At 39.5% G+C, this 27,140-nt stretch overlaps 2 protein-coding genes across 3 annotated transcripts in view; one reads left to right on the forward strand and one right to left on the reverse strand.

Moving 5' to 3' along the window:
* Positions 1-27,140, reverse strand: part of LOC140857516 (putative nuclear RNA export factor SDE5) — a gene marked incomplete in the record, with an annotated part of 131,780 nt that overhangs the window by 441 nt on the left and 104,199 nt on the right.
* On the forward strand, positions 4,679-11,192 carry LOC140857517 (putative nuclear RNA export factor SDE5). Of its 2 annotated transcripts, none has more exons than XM_073256508.1 (6): positions 4,679-4,834; positions 4,980-5,036; positions 5,733-5,800; positions 5,917-6,026; positions 6,129-6,202; positions 10,880-11,192. In XM_073256508.1, exons 1-6 carry the CDS (start codon positions 4,712-4,714, stop codon positions 11,003-11,005), a joined length of 558 nt encoding a protein of 185 aa, XP_073112609.1. In that variant the 5' UTR covers positions 4,679-4,711; the 3' UTR covers positions 11,006-11,192. The 2 variants fall into 2 exon arrangements, with proteins under 2 accessions (XP_073112609.1, XP_073112610.1); XM_073256509.1 differs by having other exon boundaries at positions 6,132-6,202.

The following is a 27,140-nucleotide window of genomic DNA, read 5'->3' on the forward strand; positions in this document are numbered from 1 at the left end:
AGCATCTGCATCTAACTTTCGTGTTAATAAAACATCTATCTTTGTGTATTTTGTTCCTTTATTATTTTGTAGTGATCATGGTAAAGTTCTCGGTCTTATCCTCTTTAAGCGAGCATTTTTTCCAAATTATTTTCAGCTATTTTAGCACCTAAGTTGACTGTTATAATTGGTTTTCTGTCAATTTGTTCTTACTAGTGTCCCTCTGACTGATTGTGCATGTTAAATCTTTTCCGGTTACTGCATCATCTTTTTGACTCTATATTTACTTCCATTATTGTTATCCATAAAAGGAGCAGCATGCAAAAATCATTTCCTCTTCCTTCTCAATGCTTAGATAATAATGGATGTATCCTCATCTGCACTTCCATCTTACCATTTTACGGGGATAATTAAAAACGAATATAGCTTCAGGATATTTTGAACAAAAGTTTTTATTTAAAGCTTTTTCTTCATAATCTATAGTTTGTTTTGGTTCAACCTATTCTTAGTCACCATGCTGCAAACTACTTTGTAGTTAGATTGTAGTCTGTTCAGTTCATATTAAAGATGACACATATCAAAATTAATGTATATCTCCACCTCATCTTCAGCAGGAGTCAACTGTTCGTGTATAATAAGTTAGTGATTTTATGTTGTCCCATTTTTGTGCATACTGTAATTAGTAAGTGCAACTCAGTATTCTTGACCATTGAAACTCTTACGCTAGTTATAGTTTCTGTGTGTATGCTCTTAAGTCTTAATTGGTATATCCATTGTGGCTTGTTTCTTATTCAGCACTAGCTGAATTAATCTTCGTTGTATTGTAAATATTCTTCATGGGGACCAAAACTGATTCATTTTCTCTATCATCTTTTAAATATTTTCATCTAATATCTATATAAGAAAATTCTCTTTACATTGTCCTTCTTACCATAAGACATTTTATTATTTAATTTTTGTCTTGAAGTTAAGGTGTGTTCAACCTTCATGTGGTATAGATTCACATGAAAAAGTTTGTTAAAATGCTAACATGCTTATGTTCATGCACTCATATTCTTGTTTAAATGATTTTATTGTACTTTATACCTCTACTAAATTTTCTGTTTTTTCCTCCTACCTTATAATTCCAAATTATGTGTTACTATGCTAGAATCTAAAATATTTTAAATCCCATAGGATGAAATTGGGATTTCCATAGAACGGGATGTCTTGATGTCCTATTTTGTTCCAACAGCCATCTCAATCATACATCTCGATAGATATCCTCCATCTCTCTTCCCTTATTTTTTTATTTTTTTTTTCTTTCCTTCTTTTCTTTCTTTTTCTTCTACCTCCATTTCTTTCCTTTTTTCTTTCTTTTTGTCACCCCTTTTCTTTCTTTTTTTTCTTTTTCTTCTTCTTTACTTTTTCTTTCTTCATTCCTTCCTTTCTTTTCTTCTCCCTTTCTTTCTTTCTTTCATTTTTCTTCTTTTGCTTTCCTTTCACTCTTCTCTTTCTTCATCTTCCTTTCTTTCTTTTTTCTTTTTCTTCTTTCCTTGTATGAATGGGTTTCGGAGTGCCGACCTTGTTTCAGTCCCATTTTTTCGTCAGAACAGGACAGAACGGGATGGACACCCCCTATACTGTGGGGATGTAAAATCTTTAGTTATATTATAGAATACCAAAAGTCTTGGTCATTAACAAAAATTTTTATATAACCAATCAAAGAAGAAAATTTCTTCCATAGAGAAACTCTGTGAGATCTAAAACAACATTTGTTTTAGTGAACTGCTTTCATTTCATGTCAGTTTTATGGTTTTAGTTTCAACACATTTCATATTATGCTTGTGTAGAAACATTTTTCTTTGCTAAAACTTACAAAGTTTGAGAAGCTATTATAAAAAAATTTGAGATTTGGGGATATCTGTAATAACATATAAAATAGGTAGGTGATAGAGGAAAGATAGTATCCTTTTAGTGGGATAGGCATTTTCAATTGAGGCTTGATAGTTGACACTCGACACCGTTGATCATTATCAAAGACTTCTGAACTACCTAAAAGTAAAACTGATGTTTTTTTTTTCTTTGAGTTTTCTTACCTATGAATCTAGTATGACAAAAGGAGATTACTAGCAGAGCTAGTGTGTTAAAATATTTTATGGTCCATATAAATTTAGAATTCACAAGATCATCATCTAGACATGTTAAAACATGCTCAAATCGAAACCCAACTAATTCAGATGCTTTTTACCAAAAGGACAATCAAAACATTGTATCATGCAATTGGTATCATCTATATTGGATCAACCAGATACATAAATAGGGTATCTTCAAAACTTTTGTTATATGGTTTCTATTCATTTTAAACATGGTTGATCACTTTTGATGTCTATTTAACTGATTCATAATTGATTTTGTATCTATATCATCGAGGTTTAAAATCCTATGAAAGGGCTATAGAGGAACTTGTGATGTTATATTGAAACTGTAGATCAAATGTAGAAGAGAATGAAAGTATGAAACTTCCAACTTCGGATGGACATTGAAATCTGTAAGTTGAAGCATGTTCAAGGAAGTGAATCTAACTCCCTGATGATGAATTTAGCAAGAATTTTGAGTTGCTTAGATTGGTGGCAGGTGTGAGATTGGAGAAAACCTCTCAAATGAAAGAGATGCCAAAGTACAGATTGGGTTAATCATGTTTCACTGAACCATCCCGAATTGAGCGGTTCAAGATGTGCCGAGCCTTATCACAGCCTATGGGTGCAGTTTTGGTGTTCGATTCAGAACACCAGTGAAAATAGAGGGAGAGAGAAGGAAAGAGAGGAAGAGAAAGATGGGGGAAGGAGAGAAAAAGGCTAGCGATGGCCGATGGTGGCCTGGCGAGGCCTTCGGAGCTCTCCTGAAGTCCAAATAGGTGAAAATAAAGAGAGTGAGAGAGAGAGGGAGGGAGGGAGAGAAAGGATGGAGGGAGAGGTGGCAGGGAAACCGGTGGTGGCTGCCAGAGGGCCACGGAGGCCCAAGGACAGCTGGATTTCCCCCTACGGCCACTCCTAGATTGGAACAATGAAGTCGACAATAGGAGAAAAATCCAACCATTCATGGCCCTTCGTGGCCCTGCGGCAACCATCACCAGCTTCTTTGCCATCTCTCCATTCGTACATTTCTCTCTTTCCCTCCTCCCTCTCTCTCTATTTTTGTCTTATCGGACTCTAAGGGTAGCTCTAGAGGACTCAACGGCCCTCTAGTGAGCCACCACTGGCATCTCCATTAGCCTCCCTCTCCTTGCCTCCCTCCCCCCTCTCTTTTCCTCTTCGGTTCTCCCTCTCCCCACTTCTTTGCCATGTCGGTTTGGGCCCAATATAGGGGCGTGTCGAACCATATCGTCGGTCAGCTGACATGGGGTATGGTTTTGATTTTGCAAACCTTGGGTCTAATAAAACAATAGTTTTACCATGCATTATAAATTAATAATAAAAATGCTCATTTTATACTCGTGACCTCATACTAGAGATATAGGTCTAAGAAAATGATTATATGATGACTAATGTAGCAGATATGAATCTTTATTGGCAAATAATTTTCACTAAGGGCTTGAGCCCAGATGAAAGCGGTTGAGTGGCAAAGGAAGCTCAATATATGTGATGAATCTGAATATGATAAGTGATTTAGTTATGGTTGATTTTTACAAACTAAACATGGTGAGTGCTTTGGAGTTTTTTATCTTTTCTTTTTTGCCTGAGGTTTGAGGGGTTCACTATTGAAACACATTTTGGATGTGGTCTGGGAGTTTGACGAAATTTTGAGCGAAAGATTCAAAAAATATCCTATGCCAGCTCTATGTTGACTGGGACAAGGTACCCCAAATGCCATGAGGCATAATAACCCTGTACCCTTAGTATACCCCTTTTTTTGTCATTTGTGCTGAGGCATATGACCTCTGCATTGAGGATAGGACATATCATCTGGCCATGTGTATGTTACTGATCCTTGGAATTTGAATCCTTTTCTGGAGTGAGTACAGCAACCTAGATAGAAGATTATATTTACTGAAGTAAGAACCTGTAAAGAAATGATAATTTTGTAGGTTGGAAGGTGATTAAGATTTGGGAGTACTGCAACTTAGGTAGAAACTTCTTTGGACTAAATTTAGAATATGGGAAGACATGATTGATCTTAGATGGACTTTAGATGATATTAAAATTTAAAAGCATTATAATGATTTAAGCAATACCTCTTTGTTATCTTATCTTTGATGCATGCTAAAGGATTCACTCCAGCTATTAGTGAACTTTTATTATGAGAAGTAAAAAAGGGAGATCTGGTGAACCAAGCATGGTCACTTTCAGTTTGACCTTGGAACCTGTATCATTTGCATTGACAAAAATACATGGTGTATAGATTACTTTTGACAGATTGGCACCTTGAAGTACGATAGTGACAAGGAGTGAAAAATGTGCATTTTGAATGATATAGAACTTATATAATTAATATTTGTAACTATGTGACTTGAGTTTAAGTTCTAGTTTGTTTCATTTTGGTGAACAATGGAATGTATATCAGGGGTATTGGCAGGTTTCGCGTGGAACTGAAACCATAAATTCTGGATGTGCATGTGCTTTTATGTATGATCATGTGTCTCACTATGCCTATATACTTGTTAAGTTGTTATTTATTACTTTAATAAGAAAGTGTTTCAAACTTGTTGTTGTTGTTGTTGTTGTGTGTGTGTGTTGGGGGGGAGGGGGTGCAAATGTACTTAGAACTTCATTTTGGCTGCTTGTTCTATTTAGTTGTAGATGAGGAGGATGACTACCAGATCCTTCGGAGAGCTGCAAAACAGCACTGGGATGCAATGAAGACATATTATGAAGCTGTAAGGGGTCCATGCCATTACTTGGAAGAACTTCACAATATAGTTTGCTTGTATTACTCTGTTTATATGAATGCACCCTGTTGTCTGTAACTTATGGTGTTTTTAGAAAATTCAGAATCCAAGATATGATTTGTGATTTTCACAGGCTGTAGATGCTTTTATGAAGGGTGACCGCAAGAAAGCCACCTACCTTCTAGAGCAAGTAAGTTTCACATTATGATGGGACAATTTAAGTAAAACATAGCCAGTAAATGTATATTCCCGACTGTATTGTCTTGCACTGTTTCAGCTGGCTTTGCTTCGCTTTGCTTCACTTTCTTGCATGATTTCAAGTTTTTGCAGAAAAAATTACTCTAATAAAATTTTATTTTCTAAGGGACATGACTTATTCTTGATTGAATTGTCTTACACTGTTTCAGGTGGCTTTACTTCACTGTTTTGCACAGTTTCAACTTTCAAGTTTTTGTGGAAACAACCATTCCTGGAAATTTTTATTTTCCATTTTATGTTCTAAGGGAATGACTTATTGATTGCCAATCACTTATCTGCTATTTATTGTAAGAGTCTTTGTTTTTGCTTCGTGTTCATGTTTTTTTGTCAAGACAACCACATCATAGTGTGTCTGCTGTTTATTTACTTCCACCACATCTTCTCTGAAAGAGAGCTAATTCTTCCACAAGACACTACATATATGCTTATTGTGGTAGAAGGGACACCATAACAGAATTCTATCATTGCTACATGATCAAGCACGAATGGTTCTGTTCATTAGAAAGAACCATCTTAAAGAAGTTCTATTACCTTACATATATATATATGTATCTATATATGTTGTTTGTGTTAGCGTGATAATTACTTCGTAATAAAATATTCTCTAAAAATGTTACTGGATTTCAAGGGAAAATATCATAACCAAAAGGCTCGAGAAGCAGACGAGAAATCTGCTGGGGAGATACTTGACACAAGGTTTGTGTATATTATTTTCTGAATTTGATTTTATATTCTGATTTCAATATTTTCCATACTAAGTTTCTAATGTACATTGCAATTCTACATGATTATGGGGTTGATCTGATTTGCAGAAAATCTGACACCCAAGGGGAAGTTATTACCCTTGACCTGCATGATCATCGTCCCAAGGAGGCATTAAGTTTGTTGAAGTTACATCTACGTTCGCTAGCCAACATTCCATGTAAGAAATCACATTCTCACGAGTTCTATTTGTGTTTTTTAATTTCATTTCTCTTTAAAGGTCAGGCATGGCTTGATAATTATATGTCCTTTTGTTTCATAGTAGCTTTTAGACACTTGAAAGTTATCGTGGATACAGATGCTGAGGATATCACAAAAGGGAAAAGGAAACGAATGGTAAGAATTCTTTAAACTATTAGCATTCAATTTTTATAATTTCATTTATATATTGCAGAATATGTGCATTTCATTTTCTAGAGAAAATATGAGTCAAAAAGGATTTATATAATTCATATTGTATGGTAAACTTCATGATTTACTATTGTGTAGGTGTATATATTGAGACACAACTAAGGAAGAAAAAGGTGGCAGGTGGGGGAGAGAGAGTGAATGACATGTTGTAAATTAAAATTGAAATTCATGATCCTAACAACTGATATGCCTAAAAATCTAAAATCAAATATGTTGATGATTATATATCAAGTGATCATAACATGGACAGCATAATAACATCCAAAATCAGTGAGACAGGTACAATACTCATGAATTTTTCCATGAGGTTTAAAGATCTGAGAAAAAAAATGTGACAATATAAAAGGTAAAGCATGTGTAATGCTGTTCGGACTTGATCACTCATTTGATGAGGATCGCAAAGTCAGTGAACAAATGTGCATAGGTTTTAGTGGTTAATGTAAAAAAACATGTCTTAGCATTGCTTAGTGTTGGAATTTGAGCACACAAAATGTAATGTGAAAATATTTGTATCTCCATACTAATAGTTTTGGAAATAACCACAATGCAAAGTGTATGCCTCCCATGTAGAGTATAGCTTAGCGTAGGATACCTTTTTTATGTCTAAGACAAGGCCTATGCAGTACCTCATGTAGAAAGGCTTCATAGTCATGGTCCTATGCTCCGGAGATCCTTGAGGATGAGGTGATGTGAACCTCAAATATTTCTATAAAAATGCTAAATGATTCCACGATTAAAGTCGATGAGAAAGTACATATATTTCGTATAGCTTTATCACTTTTTAATATTTTAGTTGCCAATTTGAGTTATAAACAAAAAATTTGGTGCTCATTTATACCATCTCATATTGATGATACATACCATGTTGGCATGTTGTTAAGAAAACATAAAAGAGGGTGCATGCTTGTGCCCTGTATGCCTATCATACTGCTACATGTTAGCCTAGCTTTGTATTTATCATATGATACACAACTAAACCAGTCCATAGTGGTTAGGGCCTGCATTTTCCTGTTCTTGACTAACTTAAACAACCTTATTTCTATTCTAGATGGTCCAAACTATAGTTCCAATAATCTTTTTGGATTTTGTTATTTTAAGTATTTGAAGCCTTGATTTTCAGTTGGGCAAGGCACCATGTTGCATCAAACTAAGATTAGAAACTATGAGTCTATAACACAGCAATCTGCTTCCAATAGTTATACTAGGATATGAGATTCATTTGGCCTCGAAACTGCACACAAACAACTATAATGAATTGTTTATGGTAAATGTTGTTGCATATTGATGTAGCCAGAAGGGTGAAAAGTGATTTGATCACTGGGACTAAACTTTGAAGATTAACACACAAATTGAAGCAAACTGGATTGAAGAACCCTTTGTTTGGTGAAGGAAGTTCTTTAAGAAAAATTAATTAATATCTCAAAAGGACATTAAAAACTAGGGTTGTTTGTTTGAAACATATACATACAGTCATACAAACAATAAGTTGGCTTGTATTTGAAAAGAATGAAGAAAGTATCTTGCCTGCTATTGTTGATCAGATGCCAAAAATGTATGATTGGTTGTAAGATGCTATCTGTTTCTTATTGAAGCTGGTGATGAGCTGGATTTCATCCATGCAGATTCTGTCAATCTTAGGTCTTTTGTTTGTCAATCCAGAAAATCTGAAGTTTGAACCCTTGTGTGTAATTGGGAATTAAATTTGAGATTATCTTGCATCATGTTGTATAACATAATGTTTATTGAATTTCCTTTATTGGGTGATTCATAATCCTCTCTGCTTTCCTGACACCTACTAAGCTTCTAATTTTGACTTTTGGGTGACAAAATCTATATTTTGGGTCCCATTATTTATTTATGGGTTTAAGCATCCTTATTGCATATTTGCGACCTGCTCAATCTGTTGCTTGGAAATGGTCTAATGATGGTTAATTTAGTTCCCTCGTGAAGTATCTTTGTTAGATGTCTCATTGCCATCTTCTTCTAATTATCTTGGTCCTTTTACTTGAGTCTTACTAGTTTTGACTTTGAACTGTACACATGGTGACCATACTGAACAAATTGTTCACTATAGATCTCAGTTCTCTATCATTGACATCAATCAACTTATTTATGCGCAATAGGTATTTTACATTAAGCAACTTTGTGTAAAATTGCTACATGACCACTTTTCTATGTCATGTACTTGCACCATAATTTACCTTGAGACTAGATTGTGTCCGAAGATAATTGAAGATTTCTTGTCGTGAGATCATTATATAGTGTCTGATGCAGAAATTAGTTTTCACAAGAGTGGCTGCTAAGTCACATTAAAGGCATCTCAAGCAAGCATAAGTCAACAAGGGGCCTTTGGTCCTTCTCATTCTCCAAGATATAGGCTAGAAAAGTTGTTTTTGGATTATTGTTAGTGAAACCATTATTATTATTATTATTATTATTATTTAAATCATTTATGAGCTTGCTTCATCAGAGAAGTTTGTTTCTTATTTTTCCATCTAGAGGTGCCTTGATTTAACCCAAATCCAAACCAATTTATACCCAACTCAAACCCATTATGTTATCCATGTTTAGAGTTGGATTTTATAATTTTAGATCCATGCTGCGTTAAAATCCTCCCAGTCCAGCTTGGACAGGTAAATAGCTCATGTTTGAGTCCAAATTCTAACCTAATCCCATTTACTTAATTCTAATTGAAGCTGAAAGCCCGCAATAAAAACTCGCTTATGTACTTGCACCTGAAAATTGATTAATGCTCTGCGTTGCCCTTGTTTTCCCATGCTGCATATGGGAAAGTGCTTATTCGACATAAGTCATGCAAAACATGTCAAAGAAATGCTTTTCTAAATGTTTTCCATAAAATTGATCCTTGATGGATGTTCCGTTATAGTGCAAGTGATACGAAAAGTTATGATGAAATATAGCTGCATACCTTGCCTATTTTCTTGTTCGTAAACTTCTACAAGCATGCCAACACAAATACTAAGCTACTTTGCTAAACAGGTTTGCTATCTTCCTGTCTTGTGTCACCCATCATGTTAACCTGTTCGCATGTACTTTCTTTCAGTACCATTGTCAAATATGAGTAAGAGGTCCCATAAACTGATTTAATGTGCTAAATCCTCTACACGTCAGATAAGGTTATGCAAGGGCTCGTCTGTTTGTGTTTATGTCATGTGCATTACGAAAGAAATTAAGCAAATTTAATTTGCTTCAATCCATGCTAATACATGCTTGTAAGTAGGACAGAAGACGGCCAGCTAGGAAGGAAACTTTATATCTAGCATCATGAGTATTTCTCTTAATGATTCTTTAGAAAAGAACATTTTAACATCAAGAAGAATCACAGTTTTTATGTGTCTTGCTAATGCATAACTGCAGCTAACATATATTGTGGGAACTTTAATTAATGACAGTTTTTTTGGGTCTTGCTGATGCATAAATGCAGCCAACATATCTTGTGGGAACTTTACTTTTCTTGAAAATGATGAAGGCATAATTTCTGTTTTGTTGTAGCCATCATTGACCATCTTGATGCATGATTAGTTGCAAGAAATCTTGATTTGTGAGGAAATGTATCTTCTCTTCTTTTACTGAGAATTATTTATTTTATTCTATCTCCTCAAGCATTTAGGTTTTAGAAAATGTCTAGATGAATATTGTTAAAGACTTAAAAGTACACAGTGCGAAGGTCCCTCTTGTACTAAAAGCATGCATATCTGGTGCTTGTCAATCACTAGAAGTTTCTTCATGGTGGAAGTAAAGATGCGCTTTTGACTGTAGATAGGGGCTTAATGGTCACCAGAACAACTTTATATTGGTGATTTCATAGCCTCAAGAAACACCAACTGTGATATTAGATTAGTGAGATCAGTTGATCGATTGCTTATGTCCATGGAATTTTGAATGGATTTAGAAGTTGTTTTATATTTCCCTGAAACTAGAAAGGTTTACAAAATGTAGAGCTGGCATATGAAGCTACTGTTTGAACAAATCCTACATATGACACAAGCTCCTTTCTTTATGTTTAATCAGTATATTAAAATATCTATATTTATCAATTTTGATGTGAAATGTTAGTATTTGGGATATCTTATCAACATTCGAAAGATAATAAGCCCTAGAAATTAGAATAGACAATTGTTAATTTTATGTCTGAATGACAGCTCATACAATTGTGAAACAGTTATCTTCTCTGCTTGCTGACCTGTCAGTAAGTTTCAAATTTACATATTTAAGGTGAATGAAAGTGCCACTATAAAACAAGCCTTATAACTAACTAGCTTGAACAGATGCTACTTGGATGTCCACTAAGAATTATGATTTGTTTGTATTTTCCCCTTTGTTGAGATTAGTAAATTGCTCCATGTTATAAACTCAAGGAAGTCATTGCATTTTTTTTCCCTGAAGAATGAGGGCCCATTATTCGCCTGCATATCCAACCAAATGTACATTTATATGCTTTGTTCCATTTTTAGCAGCTTGGTACTTATTTTGCTTTGTTTCACGAAGCACCTTGATCCTCCACTAAATTTTCTGGTGATCTGTTTGATACTTGCAATAATTTAGCTGGATCATTTACTTTCAAAGTGCTGCTGCAAGCAGGTTGTGAAGTTTCTGGAGAAGGAATCGATTAAATGGGCTGAAGAGGAAGGAAAGCCTGGTACATACTTAATTCAGCTCGATCAGATAGACCCAAACAAGTTGAATTTTGTGAAAGTCTCAGAGTGATCACATGTTTTTAGCTTGCCCTCAGGATTCCTCTTTCCCAGTGAGCAGCAAACACGCTGCTAGGGAATTCCCAAAAAAGGCACTCTTTTTTCTCTTGAAGGGTGGTATACTTGAAATTTTGGTAGCTTGAAATGATCATGCACATAGCGGAAAATGAACAGAAAAAATATATATTTATTGTTTTTTATTTCTTTCTTTTTGGTTGAATCACCAATTTGCAGCTTGATTTAGGAAGTATTATTAGATTATTTGCTCGTTGTTAGCAAGTTAATGAAAAGGTGACGTGCTAGAATTATTCTTATTGAGAAGATGAAGCTCCACGTATGCTTGGACTCTTAGCAGCCTATTGGATTTGTTTAACTTTTTTGTAAAAGGAAAAGGTTGTCTGTAAGCTGTAGCTGATGCAAAATTATGCGTTTCAAGTCATTAAAGACTGTCCCATCTAACTTTCCCTTCTAAGAGTGAGAAAGGCCAGAAGATATCTCCACCGCTTGTGCTATGCGCTGATATCCTCGGAGCCCCGGCGATGTTGATTTGCAGAAAGGAATAGGGTGGGTTCCAAGCTCATATTCAAGGGTAGCAACGCATGGTACACCCGCTTGGCCCAACGAGATGAGGTGATTAGGCTGGACCGTACTTTGCACCAAGTGACCGTTTAAGCCGTTTTCATAATCATTAAAAAAATAAACAAAAGAAATCCCTTTACTTCACTTTATCACTTAGATTTTGATTTTTATTTTTTTAAATAAGTGGATAATTACATCATTCAAGTGCAAGTACAGTTTAAAAAATCAAAATACAAGGTGTATGGGCAGTCGTTGTTTTGGCATCAAGCACAGTCATCTATGTGCTTGACAATAAAAGATGTAATTTAATTTGTGGTGCTGTTTGTTTTTTGAAAGATGTGTTAAATAGATATCGTGATTGTACCATGAATGGTCCTCTAGATGTTATGTAACAGCAAATGAATCTTTAGATGGCTTGTCTCGTTTCAGATCTAGCCGATGACTGTGGTTGAGTCATCCTTTACAAAGATCCTCTTTGTTCGCAACCTTTCTCTCATGCAAATGATGTCCGCTCATGCGGCATAGAGCTCCGCATCGGGGATGGATGGCTTATAAAGATAAGAGCCATCAATAGCCAAAAGCCTGTATTCGGATTCTGAATGACAGCCTACATTATCTCTGTCATTGCTAACACTGCCATTAAAATTGATCTTGATAAATTTTGAGGGAGGAAATTTCAGAAAATAAAAAGAATTCTTCGGATCGCTACATACGCAACAAAGGAGTCTCAGGATCTCGGAATGACAAAGGACATATCGATTGATCAAAACGACTGTGTACTCCTCAACTAAACAATAGACTCTCTCCAAAATTTGATGTACAGGCACCATCTTGATTTCGAAGACCAAACTGTTTCTGGACAGTCAAATCTGATAAGCAACGTACGCCATTCTAACACTTTAGGATGCACCCTAGGTCATACTCTGATGGATCACATCCAAGAATAAAAAAAGCCAAGGGTCACTATTGGTCCCCCAAGACTGACCTCCTACCATTCTCCAGATCAAACATGCCCTTGGACAATAAAGCAAGACATGCTCCATTGACTCATCCTTCAAGCTGCAAATCGGGCAATCAGTTAGAAGCTCCATACCTTTATCCCTAAGAAGAGTCCGAGTTGGCAGTCGGTTCCAAGCGACCTTTTAGAGAAAAAGTCTGACCCTAAGATGGATAACCACCCTGTAGATCCAAATAGCCTCAATCTTTTTCTTTGGCACTGGCCTGCTTATCTTAACGAGGTTCCTAGCAAAAAACTAAGGGCAACAAGATTGGCCCCACACCCTCAAATCAAGGCTCTAATGGGCAGGGATCAGGATGGTAAGAATCCTGTCAGCAAGCTGACCACTAAAAAGATGGATAATATCCTAAGCCCTCTAACCCCTACCATCGACAGCAATCAACTCACAGACTCGTAAGTGATCATCCACCTCCATGTTGATGTAGGTCGGCCAATAGGAGAAGGGTAGGTTGGAAATCCATGCGTCCTGGCTCACGTCAATCGACATCCCATTTTCAATAAACCATCTAATCTGGGCCACCACTATAGAAGCAAAGATATAAATCTCCCTCTAAATAAAGAAGCAGCTATGGTCCGTCCGAATCTGGAACCCTTGGCTCCAAGCTCCATATTGAGTCTTCATCACCCTACTCCGCAAGTAATCAGACTGGGTGAAGAATCTAACAGTATGTTTGGCAATCATAACCTCCCTTCTAACCAATAAAGACTGGATCTCCAGGCCTCCATTCTGCACAGACAGACAGACCACCTCCCAGAAGAGTAAGTGAAGCTCGTGGCCGCCCTATCTAGATCCCCATTAGAAAGTTCCAAAATTCCTACTCCATGCCCCTGAAACAAAATGGTACAGTAATGTTCGTCAGGAGATAGATCAGAATGAAACTCAAGACTGATCTCACAAGATGGTCCTCCCCATCATGGATTGTGTTGGCTTGTCAGTCCTCGAGGTGATTCTAGACCTATTGCTCCATGGGCCTGCACTCAGCCCTTCGAAGTCTTTGCCCCATGATAAGGACCCCCAGGTTGGTCAGGATCTTAGTTTGCTCAGGAATCTCTAGCCTATCCCAAACCACCTGCTTCACCTAGATCTTCGTCTTGAGACTAAATGTGACCGCAGACTTTTGCAGATTCACAAGCTGGTCAGAGGCTTGGCAGTAGGCCTCAACAACAGTCGCGAAGCATCTCACGTTCTGGACAAAGGCCTGACTAATGAGCAGATAATCATCTGCAAAAAGAAGATGTGAGAGTGACTGAATCTTTGCGATAGGCTAGTAGGGCTCCAGCCCTGCCCCCTGAACCACCATCCGAAGGGTACGAGATAGAGCATCAACACACAATATAAACAAATATAGAAAAAGAGGGCACCCTTGACAAGTCTGCCCACCAAGTGGAAGAAGTCTGTCTAAGCACCATTGATCAAGATGATAAAACTCTAGGCCTCCACATTGTCCATGACCAATCAATCCATCTATCCAAGAATCCAAACTTGTGGAGCATCCGATACAAAAACTGCCAGCTCATTCAATTATAAGCTCCCTCCATATCCAGCTTGATCGTCATGAGACTCCATCGAAAAGGGACACATTGCAAATCATGCATAAACTTATGGGTAAGCAAAACATTATCAGTGATGCATCGACCGTTGACAAAAGCATCCTGCTCTGAGCTGATCAAACGAGAAACAACCAACTTCAATCGACCAACCAGAATCTTCGCACAAACTTTATGAAAAGTGATACAAGAGGCACATTGCAAATTATGCATAAACTCCTAGGCAAGCAAAATATTATTGATAATGCATCAACCACTGACAAAAGCACCCTGCTCTGAGCTGATCAAATGAGGAACAATCAACTTCAATCGACTAACCAGAACCCTCGCACAAACTTTATAAAGAATGGTACAAAGGTTGATCGGTCCAAAGTTCTCTAAGGCTGATTCACCCGATCTCTTCGAGGTGAGAGTGATCAGCATCATCTTCCACTCAGCAATGCCTCTAACTCAAAAACCACCTACATCGCCTCAACCACCTCTCCACCGATGATAGGCCAGTACCGACTAAAAAAGAGGGAGAAAACCATCTGGTCTCATGGCTTTATCCTCTCCGAGAGACCAGAGGGCCCTCTGCACCTCCTTAGTAGATAACAGATTAATCGGGGCCTCATTATCCTCTTCAGAGATGCTGCACCCTGATTGGAACCCTTGGGGGGGCATCCCCACCCAAAGAAGCGGTCCAACACAATCTGAAAAACTGAAGAATCTGATCCCTAATCTCACCACTATCCTCTACTCTACTATCACTCTCCCTCAACCACCTAATGCAGTTGGTAAACCACCGAATCATCATGGATTGGTGGAAGAATCTAGTATTCTAATCGCTCTCCTTGATCCACTGCATCTTAGATTTTTGCTATCACAGCATCTCCTACTATCTCAACAAAGCATGGTGCGTGGAGAGCTTTTGTCGAAGCTCGCTCAGATCGAGCTCCTAGAGGCCCCCCTCTTGATCTCTCTCCTTTGAAGCTCCATAATGTCTGTCTCTACTCATTCAATCCATTTGAAGATATCACCAATCTTAAGACAGTTCCATCAGATGAGCCTGTGTCTCGCTAACTCAAACCTCCTGGTCACTCGATATCTCGCATCCCCACAGATCAGCATTCTCCAAACCTCTCTAATCAGATCCCACGCTTTCAGATAGAACGTCCAAAACTTCTCAAATCTGAATGGAGCCTTAGGCAAGCACGGGCCATCAGTGGTGATGAGAAAAGGGCAGTGGTCCGAAGCAATCCTCGAAAGATGCTGCACCTGGTGGTCAGGGAAATATTGGAACCAATCGACGATGGCAAGCACCCAATCAATCCTCTTCCAAACCTTGGCTGCCCTAAGCCGGTTGTTGCACCAAGTGAACTTGGATCTGATGTATCCAAGGTCGATAAGGCCCAAGTCACCGATGAACTCCCTAAACTCTCAAGCATTAAGACTATTAGTGTACTGCCTACCACCCATTTTCTTATAGGATCCTATAATACAGTTGAAATCCATGACGATAAGAGAAGGCAAGTGCTACTCCACTATCCTGAAAATCATGAACCAGAGTATCCTCCACTCCCTATACTCGATGCTCACGTACACTCTCAAAGTAGCCAAGGGCCTCCGATCTGTTCCGAGATGACTAATGCCACATGTTGCTTGTATTTGTAGAAGTGCGCCGCCACAACACTATGATCTCCCTAGATAGACCTTTGGACTCTACTGCATAAGTGCTTCATGCCGGTAGGATCCATCTTCTAACTCGAACAAGGCTCATCCCCGACAAATAGATCTCAAGAGGACAGATATCCGGACAATACTGCTGGATGATCTTGTCATCTGGAATGAGGGCTTCCCTGTCTCCAAATGTTCCAAATCAGTAGCCTTATGGGCATCTGATGGGGAAGGGGATCCTCACCAGTACCCCCTCAGTCTGAGTGTTGCCCTCCAGCCCTACTACCATCGAGTCCAAAGCTGTCACTCCCCTCCTCCCCTTGGATGGCCTACCTCATCTGGGCCACTGCCTCACTGTGATCCATGATGGGCCTCCCATCAAAGGATCCACATACACCAAGTCGCCCTCTATCACGGCATCAACCTGATGCGGGACAACCCTAAAGAAGAGAGAAAAAAAATCAATCCTAATGATCAAGCTCTCTTCTGTTCATCAACAATAAATCACGTCTAGTCAGGGGCTCATTATTCCCAGGACAGACAGTATAGTTGCCTATACTCTGCTCAGGAGGCGTGATTGATTGATATGAGACTAAAGCGAGATCAATCTAAATGATACAGATGAATGTCATTCGAAAGATCAGTAAATAACTATTAATAGAGAATTTCATAAACAGATAGCAGAAATTAAACATGCTCATGAGTAAATGCAAAAAGAAATAAGAATGGAACGAGAGAAAATAAAACATTAAACCCGTGAGAAAATCCAGAAGATGATAAGAATCCAGATCGTGGTAGTTAAGAAACTACTCTGATTAGGCTCTTAATCTTTTAACCAAACAGATCCATCGATAAAGAACTAGGTCTTTACCAACATCGGATTAAAAAAAAAATTAAAGATCAACTGTTAAGGAACGAAGGTCCTTGACAGCATATGATCTGTAGAATAAAAATCACTCCTTCTCTCAGCACGACAGATGAAAATTCTGGAGGAGACAGATCTTCTCTTGACGAATAGGCTTGCGTGGGTAGATGGTGGAGTCGATCAGAGTCACAGGAACACTGGATCTTAAGTAGAAGGAGTAGGATAGAAAGTGGGCTCACACCCTCCCCTTGTGGGGCAATTTTGGATCTCACACCTCTCCCTCTCGGAGTGATTGACACAAGTATTTGTGGAGTTTGTAAAATCATTCATTATCTTCTTCATGGAAGATACAAGGATTTATATAGGACTCTAAGGGTCCTATTTGTTTAGAATCTTTTATCTTTTACAAGGAAGAAATCAACCTCCACAAAAAAGTAAAGCATTATAATCTACCATGGAAAGAAATCAGCCTTCAACAAAATAAGTAAGTAGCCAAGAACTCTTAAAAATTCTAAGGAAGAAATGAAACTCCATGTGGGTGCTTGATGCTTGACACAACTTGGCATGAGCACGGCACATGCTGGCATGCATATTTCTTCTCTTGCATGTGGAGAGTGGTGGCTCCAAAGTGACGTGGACAAATCCAAGTATGGCCCTATGGACCCAAAGCTAAATGTATTAAAAATTTATTGACTGAAAATAAATAACTGAAGTGAATCAATCTAATGAGGCTTCTTCGATCCAAATCGAACTTAAATCATGTTGCCGATTTTTGATGGCTCTGGTGTCCGCACCAATTCTCCGAGGTGGAAAAACTCGACCCTGTTGAGTGTGGGTCGATTCCACTCTGGTGATGCTCAAGTAGATCGGGATCAATGCATTGCAGCTCTTCTCAAGTGATCCAGGTATCTTCAGACTTCGGTCGACCTCGTCATCTGACCAGATACCGCTGATAGCCTCGACTCCGATTGAAAAAAATCTGCTTATCTAAAATTCTCTCAATCTGATCGTGTTTTGCTGACATTTTGGTTGGTGGACACTCAGGGATAGGTTCGCTCTCAAAGGTTGGTTCAGGCTCAAATGGCTCACTAGGTATCCGAGTTGTTTTTTATAGGTGACAAGATCTGTAATGTTAAAAGTAAAGCTAATCCCAAAATCAGAAGGTAGGTCCACAACATACGCATTTGATCCGATTTTCTTTATGATCTTAAATGGACCTACTCCTCGGGCATTAACTTTTTCACGGTTTCGGAGAGAAACCATTCAGGCCTCAATCGAACCATCACATAGTCTCCCTCTGCAAACTCTTGAACACGTCGATGAGAATCTGCATTCTGTTTATAAACTTTATTGCTCATACTAATTTTTTTACTGATCTCTTTATGCAAACTCTTGACATGCTGTGCAAATGACTCTGCAGATTCAAAAATCCTAGCATACATGGGGAGTGGGATGAGGTCTATTGATTTTCTAGATTGATATCCATGAACTACTTCAAAAGGACTCATACCAATGGACCTATTAACAGAGCTATTATATACAAATTCGGCTCAGGACAGCAAAAGATCCCAGTTACCCATATGTTCCCCAATCAAGCAACGCAAAAGATTTTCAAGACTCCTATTAACCACTTCGGTTTGACCGTCTGTTTGCGGATGATAGGCAGAAGAAAACTTTAGTTTTGTGCCTAAAAGATGCCATAGGAGTTTTTCAAAAGTCGCTCATAAATCTAACATCCCTATCAGAAACAATAGTTTTAGGCAATCCATGTAGTTTAACAATCTCATCAAAGTATATCCTTGCAACTTTCGATGCATCAGACGTTTGGCAACAGGGCAAGAAATGGGCCATTTTCGAAAATCTATCTACAACCACTAGAATAGAATCATGCTTCCTAGCTGTCCTAGGTAATCCCAAAACAAAATCCATACTAACATCTTGCCAAGGACAGTCTGGTATAGGTAAGGGTGTATATAAGTCGTGTTTTATTTTCTCTGCTGGGCCACGGCACATGTTCTACATTGGGCAACAATTCGGACGACATCTCTTTTCAAGCTTGGCCAAAAGAACTGGGCTTCTACCAACTCTATAGTTTTATTCCTACCAAAGTGTCTAGCTAATCCTCCAGTATGTAATTCCAAACTAAAAAATCTCTTAAAGATGTACGGAGGATACACAACCTAGTTTCTCTAAATAGGTAACCATCTTGAAAGGTATATTCACTACATTCTCTAGATGGCCCTTACGTAAAGCGGTAAGTATGTCACCAAAATCTGGACACTCCTCATAATTTTCTTTAACCTTATCAAAACCAACAACTTCTATACTAACGATGGACAGCAAAGTATGACGACGACTCAGGGCATCAGCAGCACGATTCTCTACACCTGCACGGTGTTTTAAAACAAAAGTATAGGCTTGCAAAAACTCGACCCACCTACTGTGTCTATGATTCAATTTCTTTTGAGAATTCAGGAATCTAAGGGCCTCATGGTCAGAGTACAAAATAAATTCTTGCGGTAGTAGGTAATGCCTCCAATATCTTAAAGCTTGAATTACCGTATAAAACTCCTTATCATAGGTAGAATACTTGAGTTTAGAATCGTTAAGTTTCTCGCTAAAGGATGCTACCGGATGACCTTCTTGACTAAGGACACCACCAATCCCAACTCCTGACGCATCGCACGCTACTTCAAAAATCTTAAAAAAATCAGGGAGACATAAGATTGGGGCATGGGTCATCTTGCCTTAATGTCTAGAAAGGCTCTATTGGCTGCCTAGTCCATTCAAATTTTTTCTTTCTAATACAGTCAGTGATGGGAGCGACTATGGTGCTAAACCCTTTTATGAACCTACGATAAAAGGTTGCTAATCCATGAAAACTCTGCACGTCATGCACACTCTTGGGCACCAGCCACTCAACTATTGCTCTAATCTTTTCAGGATCAGCAGATACACCATTGGGGGTAACAACAAAACCTAAAAAGATGATATGGTCTGTCATAAAAGTGCACTTCTTAGGATTAGCATACAAGCTTTTGTTTTAAGAACTTGACACACTCTTTGGAGGTGATCTAAATGATCTTTCCTAGTTCGACTATAGATCAAAATGTCATCAAAATATACGACTACAAATACTCCTATAAATGGTCGTAGTACTTGGTCATCAATCTTATGAAGGTACTAGAGACATTAGATAATCCAAATGGCATCACCATCCACTCATATAAATCATTTTTTATCTTGAAAGTAGTTTTCCACTCATCTCCCGATCTAATCCTTACTTGATGGTAACCACTCTTAAGATCGATCTTAGAAAAGATAGTGGATTCGGCCATCATATCTAACATGTCATCTAACATAGGGATGGAAAAGCGGTACTTAATGGTGATCTTGTTAATGGCACGACTATCTATGCACATCCTCCATGTACCATCCTTCTTTGGAGTCAGTAGTGCAGGAACCACGCAAGGACTTAAACTCTCTCTCACAAATCTTTTTTTATCAACTCTCCAACTTGTCTTTGTAGCTCGGCATGCTCATTAGGGTTCAACCTATAGTAGGGCAAGTTGGGTAGGGTAGATCCAGAAACTAAATCAATGGCATGTTGAATGTTTCTCATAGCGGTAAGTAATCTGGAAGATCCTCAAGAAAGACATCATGAAACTCACTAAGAAGGCTAGCTACTTCCTTAGGATAATCCACCTTAGAATCCTCACGAACTTCTCTAGCAACAAGCATCCAAACTGGTGATCCTTCACTCATGGTCGTCTCTAATTCTTTAGCACCTATCAGATTGAGGCTTTTCTTCTTGAGATTTTTTTTTGGTCCATCGCCTATCTTTCTATTAGTAGCCTTAGGTGGGGAAGGATTAATCGTGATCTTCTTACCCTGATGAGTAAAGCTACAGGAGTTGGTACGGCCATAAATCGTAACATCATTGTCGAATAGCCAAGGCCGACCTAATATGATACTTCCGACTTCCATGGGTAAGACATCGCACCATACATGATCTTGATAGGAATGAAGCTGGATGGACACACGGCATCTAAATTTGATGGGAATAAAGGAGGAATCAATCCAAGACACACGGTATGGACTGGGATGATCTACAGGAGTTAATCCTAATCACTTAACCGTGTCGGTGGAGATGGCGTTGATACAGCTACTGCTATCAATGATCACCTTACAAATTTTATCGTCAAATTTTATGAAGGTATGAAAAATAGAGGTCCTACGCCAGTCTTCACTTTCCTTAGTTTGTGCTAGGACATACCTAACGACTCCAAGCCTAAGGTCTGACTCAGGTGTGGCATAACCTAGATGTCCTCAGTACTCTCAAATTGCTCGGCTAAATCTGGATCAGCTTCATAAACTTCCTCCTCAATATTTTTTAGAGTTTCTCCTTCTAATTCTTCTACGAATAATGATCGGTTGGGGCATTGTGCAGCAAAGTGACCATAACCATGGTACTTGAAGCAATGAGATCGAGAACTACTTCCTTTTGATAACTCTCCTATAGCTCCTTTTCCTTTATCTTCTTTTCTCTCAATAGAATTTGTAAGTGGAGGTCCGTTACTAAGAGTTTGATTAATATTAGGTCTCGATCCAGAAGGGGTTACTCGACTGGGTTCAGAACGACGGAGAGTCGAATATCTAGAAAATCTCTCAAAGTTTAAGGCAAGTTGATAGCTTGTTCCAACGTGGTTACCTCTCACAGAAAGAGCTCACGCTGAATATCCTCTCGTAATCCAGCTCTAAATCTAGATAAGGTAACAACCCTATCTTCGGCTACTCCACATCTCATGAGATATTCATCAAATCTCGTGATATATCCGGTGACTGATCTATTCCTTGAGTAAGCCTCTGCCATTGATCTAAAAGTCTTTGTTGGTAAGAGGTGGGGAGGTACTTCTCTCTGAGTTTTTCTTTCATCTCATCTCAGGTTTCTATCAGATTTTGTCTTCTCTGATTGAGAAGACGCTCAACACTTTTCCAATAAAGTCGGGCTTGCCTCACCAATTTCATCCTAGCAAACCTAACTCTCTTTGATATTTCGTACCATCCAAAATAGTGGTCCATACCTGATTTCCAATCTAGGTACTCTCTCGAATCTAGACAACCATCAAAATTTGGAGCTTCGACTTTCCATTCCTAAGAATATGCTCATCTTGATCGAACTGGTTATGGTGCGGGCGTGCCCCTATAGGTCGATCAAGTTCTAGATTCCTACCTCTTTGTCCTATGGTAGTCGGGAGACTCAGGTTCAGGTTGTTTCTGCCTAGCTTCTTCTAATACCACTATTCTCTCATCCATGGCTTTCATAAAATTTTTCATGTCATCAAACTTTTCAGTCAGAGCATTAATGATGGTTGCTATATTGGGATCCATATTGGTGTTGGGTGGGGAAGTAGGATGTTGGTACCAGGTACTTGATCTAGTGGTCATGCAACTCTAAGATGCAGAAATAAGGTGCAATAAAAATTAAAATGCTTGAAAGTAAAGTACGAAATTTAGAGTGTGAAAATTTAACTTGCGAAAATTTAAATTGCTGAATTTAAACTAAAGCCCTAATCAACCGGCTCTGATACCAAATTGATGCGGGACAACCCTAAAGAAGAGAAAAAAAAAATCAATCCTCATGATCAAGCTCTCTTCTGTTCATCAACAACAAATCACGTCCAGCCAGGAGCTCATTATTCCCAAGATAGACAGTATAGTTGCCTATACTCTGCTCAGAAGGCATGATTGATTGATACGAGACTAAAGCGAGATCAATCTAAATGATATAGATGAATGCCATTCGAGAGATCAGTAAATAACTAGTAATAGAGAATTTCATAAACAGATAGCAGAAATTAAACATGCTCACGAGTAAATGTAAAAAGAAATAAGAATGGAATGAGAGAAAATAAAATATTAAACCCGTGAGAAAATCTAAGAAGATGATAAGAATTTGGATCGTGGTAGTTAAGAAACTACTCTGATTAGGGCTCTTAATCTTTTAACCAAACAGATCCATCGATAAAGAACTAGGTATTTACCAACATCGGATTAAAAAAAAATCAAAGATCAACTGTTAAGGAATGAAGTTCTTGACAGCATATGATCTGTAGAATAAGAAATCACTCCTTCTCTCAGCACGACAGATGAAAATTCTGGAGGAGACAGATCTTCTCTTGACGGAATAGGCTTGCGTGGGTAGATGGTGGAGTCGATCAGAGTCGCAGGAACACTGAATCTTAAATAGAAATAGGATAGAAAGTGGACCTCACACCCTCCCCTTGTGGGCGATTTTGGGTCTCACACCCTCTCCCTCTCGGAGCGATTGACACAAGTATTTGTGGAGTTTGTAAAATCATTCATTGTCTTCTTCATGGAAGATACAAGGATTTATATAGGACTCTAAGGTCCTGTTTGTTTAGGAATCTCTTATCTTTTACAAGAAAAAATCAATCCTCCACAAAAAAGTAAAGCATTATAATCTACCATAGGAAAGAAATCAACCTTCAACAAAATAAGTAAGTAGCTAAGAATCTTAAGAAATTCTAAGGAAGAAATGAAACTCCATGTGGGTGCTTGATGCTTGACACAACTTGGCATGAGCACGGCACATGCTGGCATGCATATTTCTTCTCTTGGCATGTGGAGAGTGGTGGCTCCAAAGGTGATGTGGACAAATCCAAGTATGGCCCTATGGACCCAAAGCTAAATGCATTAAAAATTTATTGACTGAAAATAAATAACTAAATAGAATCAATCTAATGTGGCTTCTTCATCCAAATCGAACTTAAATCATGTTGCCGATTTTTTATGGCTCTGGTGTCCGCACCACAACCCCTACTCAGAATGCCCCACCACCACCAGTGGGGCATCGACGTCAGTCACCTATGCATCCATCTGGAGTGAAGTCGTATCCCCTTCCCTAGGGTCCCGATTGAGAAATTGAAAGCCCCAAAGCCTCCTATATCGCGGGCGAGTCCATCAGACAGGGCCTTGCCCTTGGCCCTATTCTACTTGGTAGGACCCTTTTTAGGTTCAATGGGCCTTCTTCCTCACTTGCTAGACTTCACAAGCACCCGACCCATATCAAACTCAGTGGGCCGGGCACGCTTGGGCTAGCCAAAGCCAATCCCCCATCGCATCCACCACAGCAAACCGCAGCCTAGAAGAGCCCACACCCATGCCTGTGCTCCGCATTCCCCCTCATCCATGCACAAGCTTTTCCGTGCATCACAGCCTGCCACCAACAGGCCGAATTTGTTGGTGGGCTAGGCCGCGCTCGGACTCGAGCCCGCACCAAAATCCATGCCATCCTCTTCACCAATCTCCACGCTCCCCCCACCTCCGATCTAATCGTTGATTTGCGAAGGGGCAATCGCCACCGTATGATCTTGGCTGGTTTAATCCAGCCATTGGATCCGTTTGATGAGTCAACTTGATCCGAGCCGTCTTGAGTTGGCTCCTTCTCGAGTTGGCTCAACCTGGTTGAACCAACATAGGGGCTGAGTTGACTCGGCTCCTTTCTTCCCGTGCCTCCCATCGCCTCCGGCCCGGGTGGCCACTACCGGACGACAAGCAGCCATGGCCCCATGCTCGACCTGCCGTCCACCCCCACCTCGTCTCCTCTGGCACCAGCCACGTTCTTCGAGCAAAGGCCAGCCGATGAACAACCCTCTCCCCTCCCCATCGCGCACGCCACCGAAGAGTGGAAATGGCCGCATCGGAGACACACCATTGAGGTTCTCGTAGACAAACCTCTGCCACTAGGAGCCCTCCGGCCCGTTGATCAGCACTCCGGTCTCAACGGCCGGGAGAGATCGAGCCTGACATACACCCGAGAGAAGCCGATCCGTCTCTGCTCCGCTGTGCAGTCGTCCCCCATCTTCATCTCACCGGCCCGACAGAGAATGCGCCGGATCGCCACCTTCCCCCAGAGCTCCACCAATAATCGGGGCAATCGAGCCCAGACTAAAGCTGAGCAGATAGCCCCTTCCGATGAGCAAAACCTCGGCCACCACGGCTCCACCGCTAACGCCTGGCCGGCGACGACCCAAGACCGGCCGAGGATTAAATCTCTCTCCCCAGCCTCCATAAACCGGACCATTAGATGGCCCTGTTCCATATTGTAGACGACGACCTCCCCTTTGAGAGCAGCTTGCTGGCCAAATTCCTTGATCACGGCCTCCACCACTACCCTCTGGTCGAGACTCCTCGGCACCACCGCTGAGGCTGCCCATCCCTCCATCTCCACCCTAATCTCTTCCTCCGAGAGCTCCACCACCTCCAGAAACCTCCTCCACCTCCTCCGACGACGGTTGCAGCGAAATCCAAACGATGCGCCCTTGCACTGCCCGCTTCCACCCCCAACCCGATCGATCTCCGCGCCCCGCGAGGCCCCCGTACAGTTCTCGAGCCTCACCATCCCCTCCGGTGCCGCCGACCGCTGCGTCCTGTTCGATCGCCGGCAATCACACTAAAAACACTCCGAGCGTAAATCGTAAAGCAGCAACGGTACACCGCAATGGTGACTCTTCAAAAGCCCTGCCTCTCAGATTCCGATTAGCCTGCCAACCTATCTGGACCGAGAGTAAAAAGTAAACTTTCGAAAAGTAGAGCTATTTATTTCACTTAACCCCGAATAATCTACTCCTCGCTACATGACAGAAGTAATTTATTCCACTTGGAATAGGTTAGCGTGGGTGCAAAGATCCGTATGACATCGGAGCATTGGAGTGGACGATGAGATCCGTATGACCTACACAAAAATTTTGTCCGGAGGTTGCTCCAATGAAAATTTTCTAATACTCAAGTTACAATTCTCGTTCAACAGATGGATGAGCGAGAAAGACAAAATAATGATATACTTTTTTGGTATCCTTTTTGAACCTCCTTTATAGACGAAAGGTTGGAACTTCAGTTGGTAAATTGGTCGGTATGATCTTGCAACTTGCGCGAGATGGCAGGATTATCGCTCGAGATTTTTGGGATATGACGTTTGTGGTTGCCTTATCAGTTTTATGACAATTATCGTCCGATAGACGTTGAATTTTCAATTGAATCGCCAACTGGGTATCGTCGAGATGAGGATTGATCGGCAATGACTAAAAGTCGATCACCTTGTGTCGTCGTCGGATGAAAGAGTCTAGAGCTAAGATCTATTCAGTAGTGTATAGTTGGTCAGCCGATTGTAATTGACTGATGACCGCTCTCTGATCAGACTGATCTGGCCATTCAGATATACCATCGATCCATCAGCTTGGCCTACAGGAGTTGACTGATAAGAAAATATCGATAATTATGCACATGGGTTACCGAGTAATAGCTGGCAGGCTTTCGTCTGCTCAAGATGCGAAGCGTTGACTGGACAGATGTTGAGAATTAGCCAGCAAAGGTTATGGCCGACCATGAGTCGGCAAAGGCTTCAGTAGATAGGGTCATTGTGTTTGGGTATTCTGGGCCTTGGGCCTTTTTATATTATCGGCCCAGATGAACTTTTCCCCAACAGTTAGCATGCTTTGCAGCGCAATGCAACGCAAAGCAGATTTATGATATGCAGCAATATAATTTTGGTAACAGCAAACAAAATATCAATTTAATTTGGCAAACAGATCATGGCCATATAACATGAAGATTGGAACTTAGCTCCTATATATTTAACACAATCAAGATCTTTGAAAGGATAAAATGGTAAACATAACATGGCAACATTTTCCTTTGAAGGATATCATTCAACTGTAGAGGCGTGAATGTGATTTTTAGATTTTGAAAAGGCATACACTTAATTTTCAGGTTTTGAAAGGTACGTTTGTATGTATTTGTGTGTATGCATGCGCGTCTGCTTTTGTAGAATGGCAAGTACTTTTTAAAGTGTATAAACGAAAAGATTTGGACATCAAATTTTACATGAATTTGTACTAAGGGATTTATCAACTTCAAAATCAATATTAGGTCTTCTAGATGAAATATCCATAAATGTTAATTATAATCCATATCTATTAAAAAGATCTAAAAATAAAAAGGATATCTTTTGGAGATTTATTCTATGCATCTTTTAAGCCAAATATGTGATAGGGTAATTAATTTGAGCACTCACTTTATTAATCATGACCGGTACATAGATTTTGATGCATCGATTATACCACATGGTTCTATATCATTAAAACCATTCATTTTTGCACTCAATACATAGGCTAGAAATTTAGTTACCAAGACTTTTAGTGATGTAGATCATGAATAATGATATAGATCTCCAATTTGAAGAATTCATCATCAACTATGCACTTAATTTGTTAAAAAATAAAATTCATATACAGTGAGTAAGCTTTAATATATATATATATATATAGACAGACAGACAGACAGATCTACGCACACAAAATTTGTAGACCAACTCAGCCCAAATAATATTTTTAAGCTATGACAGAGCAGCAGCTGCAGCAATGAACTGAAGGTTGCATATCTATTGCTGCTTGAGGCTTT

Source organism: Elaeis guineensis, chromosome 4 (assembly GCF_000442705.2).
Source record: "Elaeis guineensis isolate ETL-2024a chromosome 4, EG11, whole genome shotgun sequence".
In the NCBI taxonomy this organism is placed as follows: domain Eukaryota; kingdom Viridiplantae; phylum Streptophyta; class Magnoliopsida; order Arecales; family Arecaceae; genus Elaeis; species Elaeis guineensis.

Bases quoted from the DNA above. Each gene is read 5' to 3' on its own strand.
- LOC140857517 (XM_073256508.1), top strand. From the start codon at position 4,712: ATGTACTTAGAACTTCATTTTGGCTGCTTGTTCTATTTAGTTGTAGAT. The intron at 4,835-4,979 runs GTAAGGGGTCCA...TGATTTTCACAG, and splicing joins TGAAGACATATTATGAAGCT to GCTGTAGATGCTTTTATGAA. The intron at 6,027-6,128 runs GTAAGAAATCAC...TTTGTTTCATAG, and splicing joins TTCGCTAGCCAACATTCCAT to TAGCTTTTAGACACTTGAAA.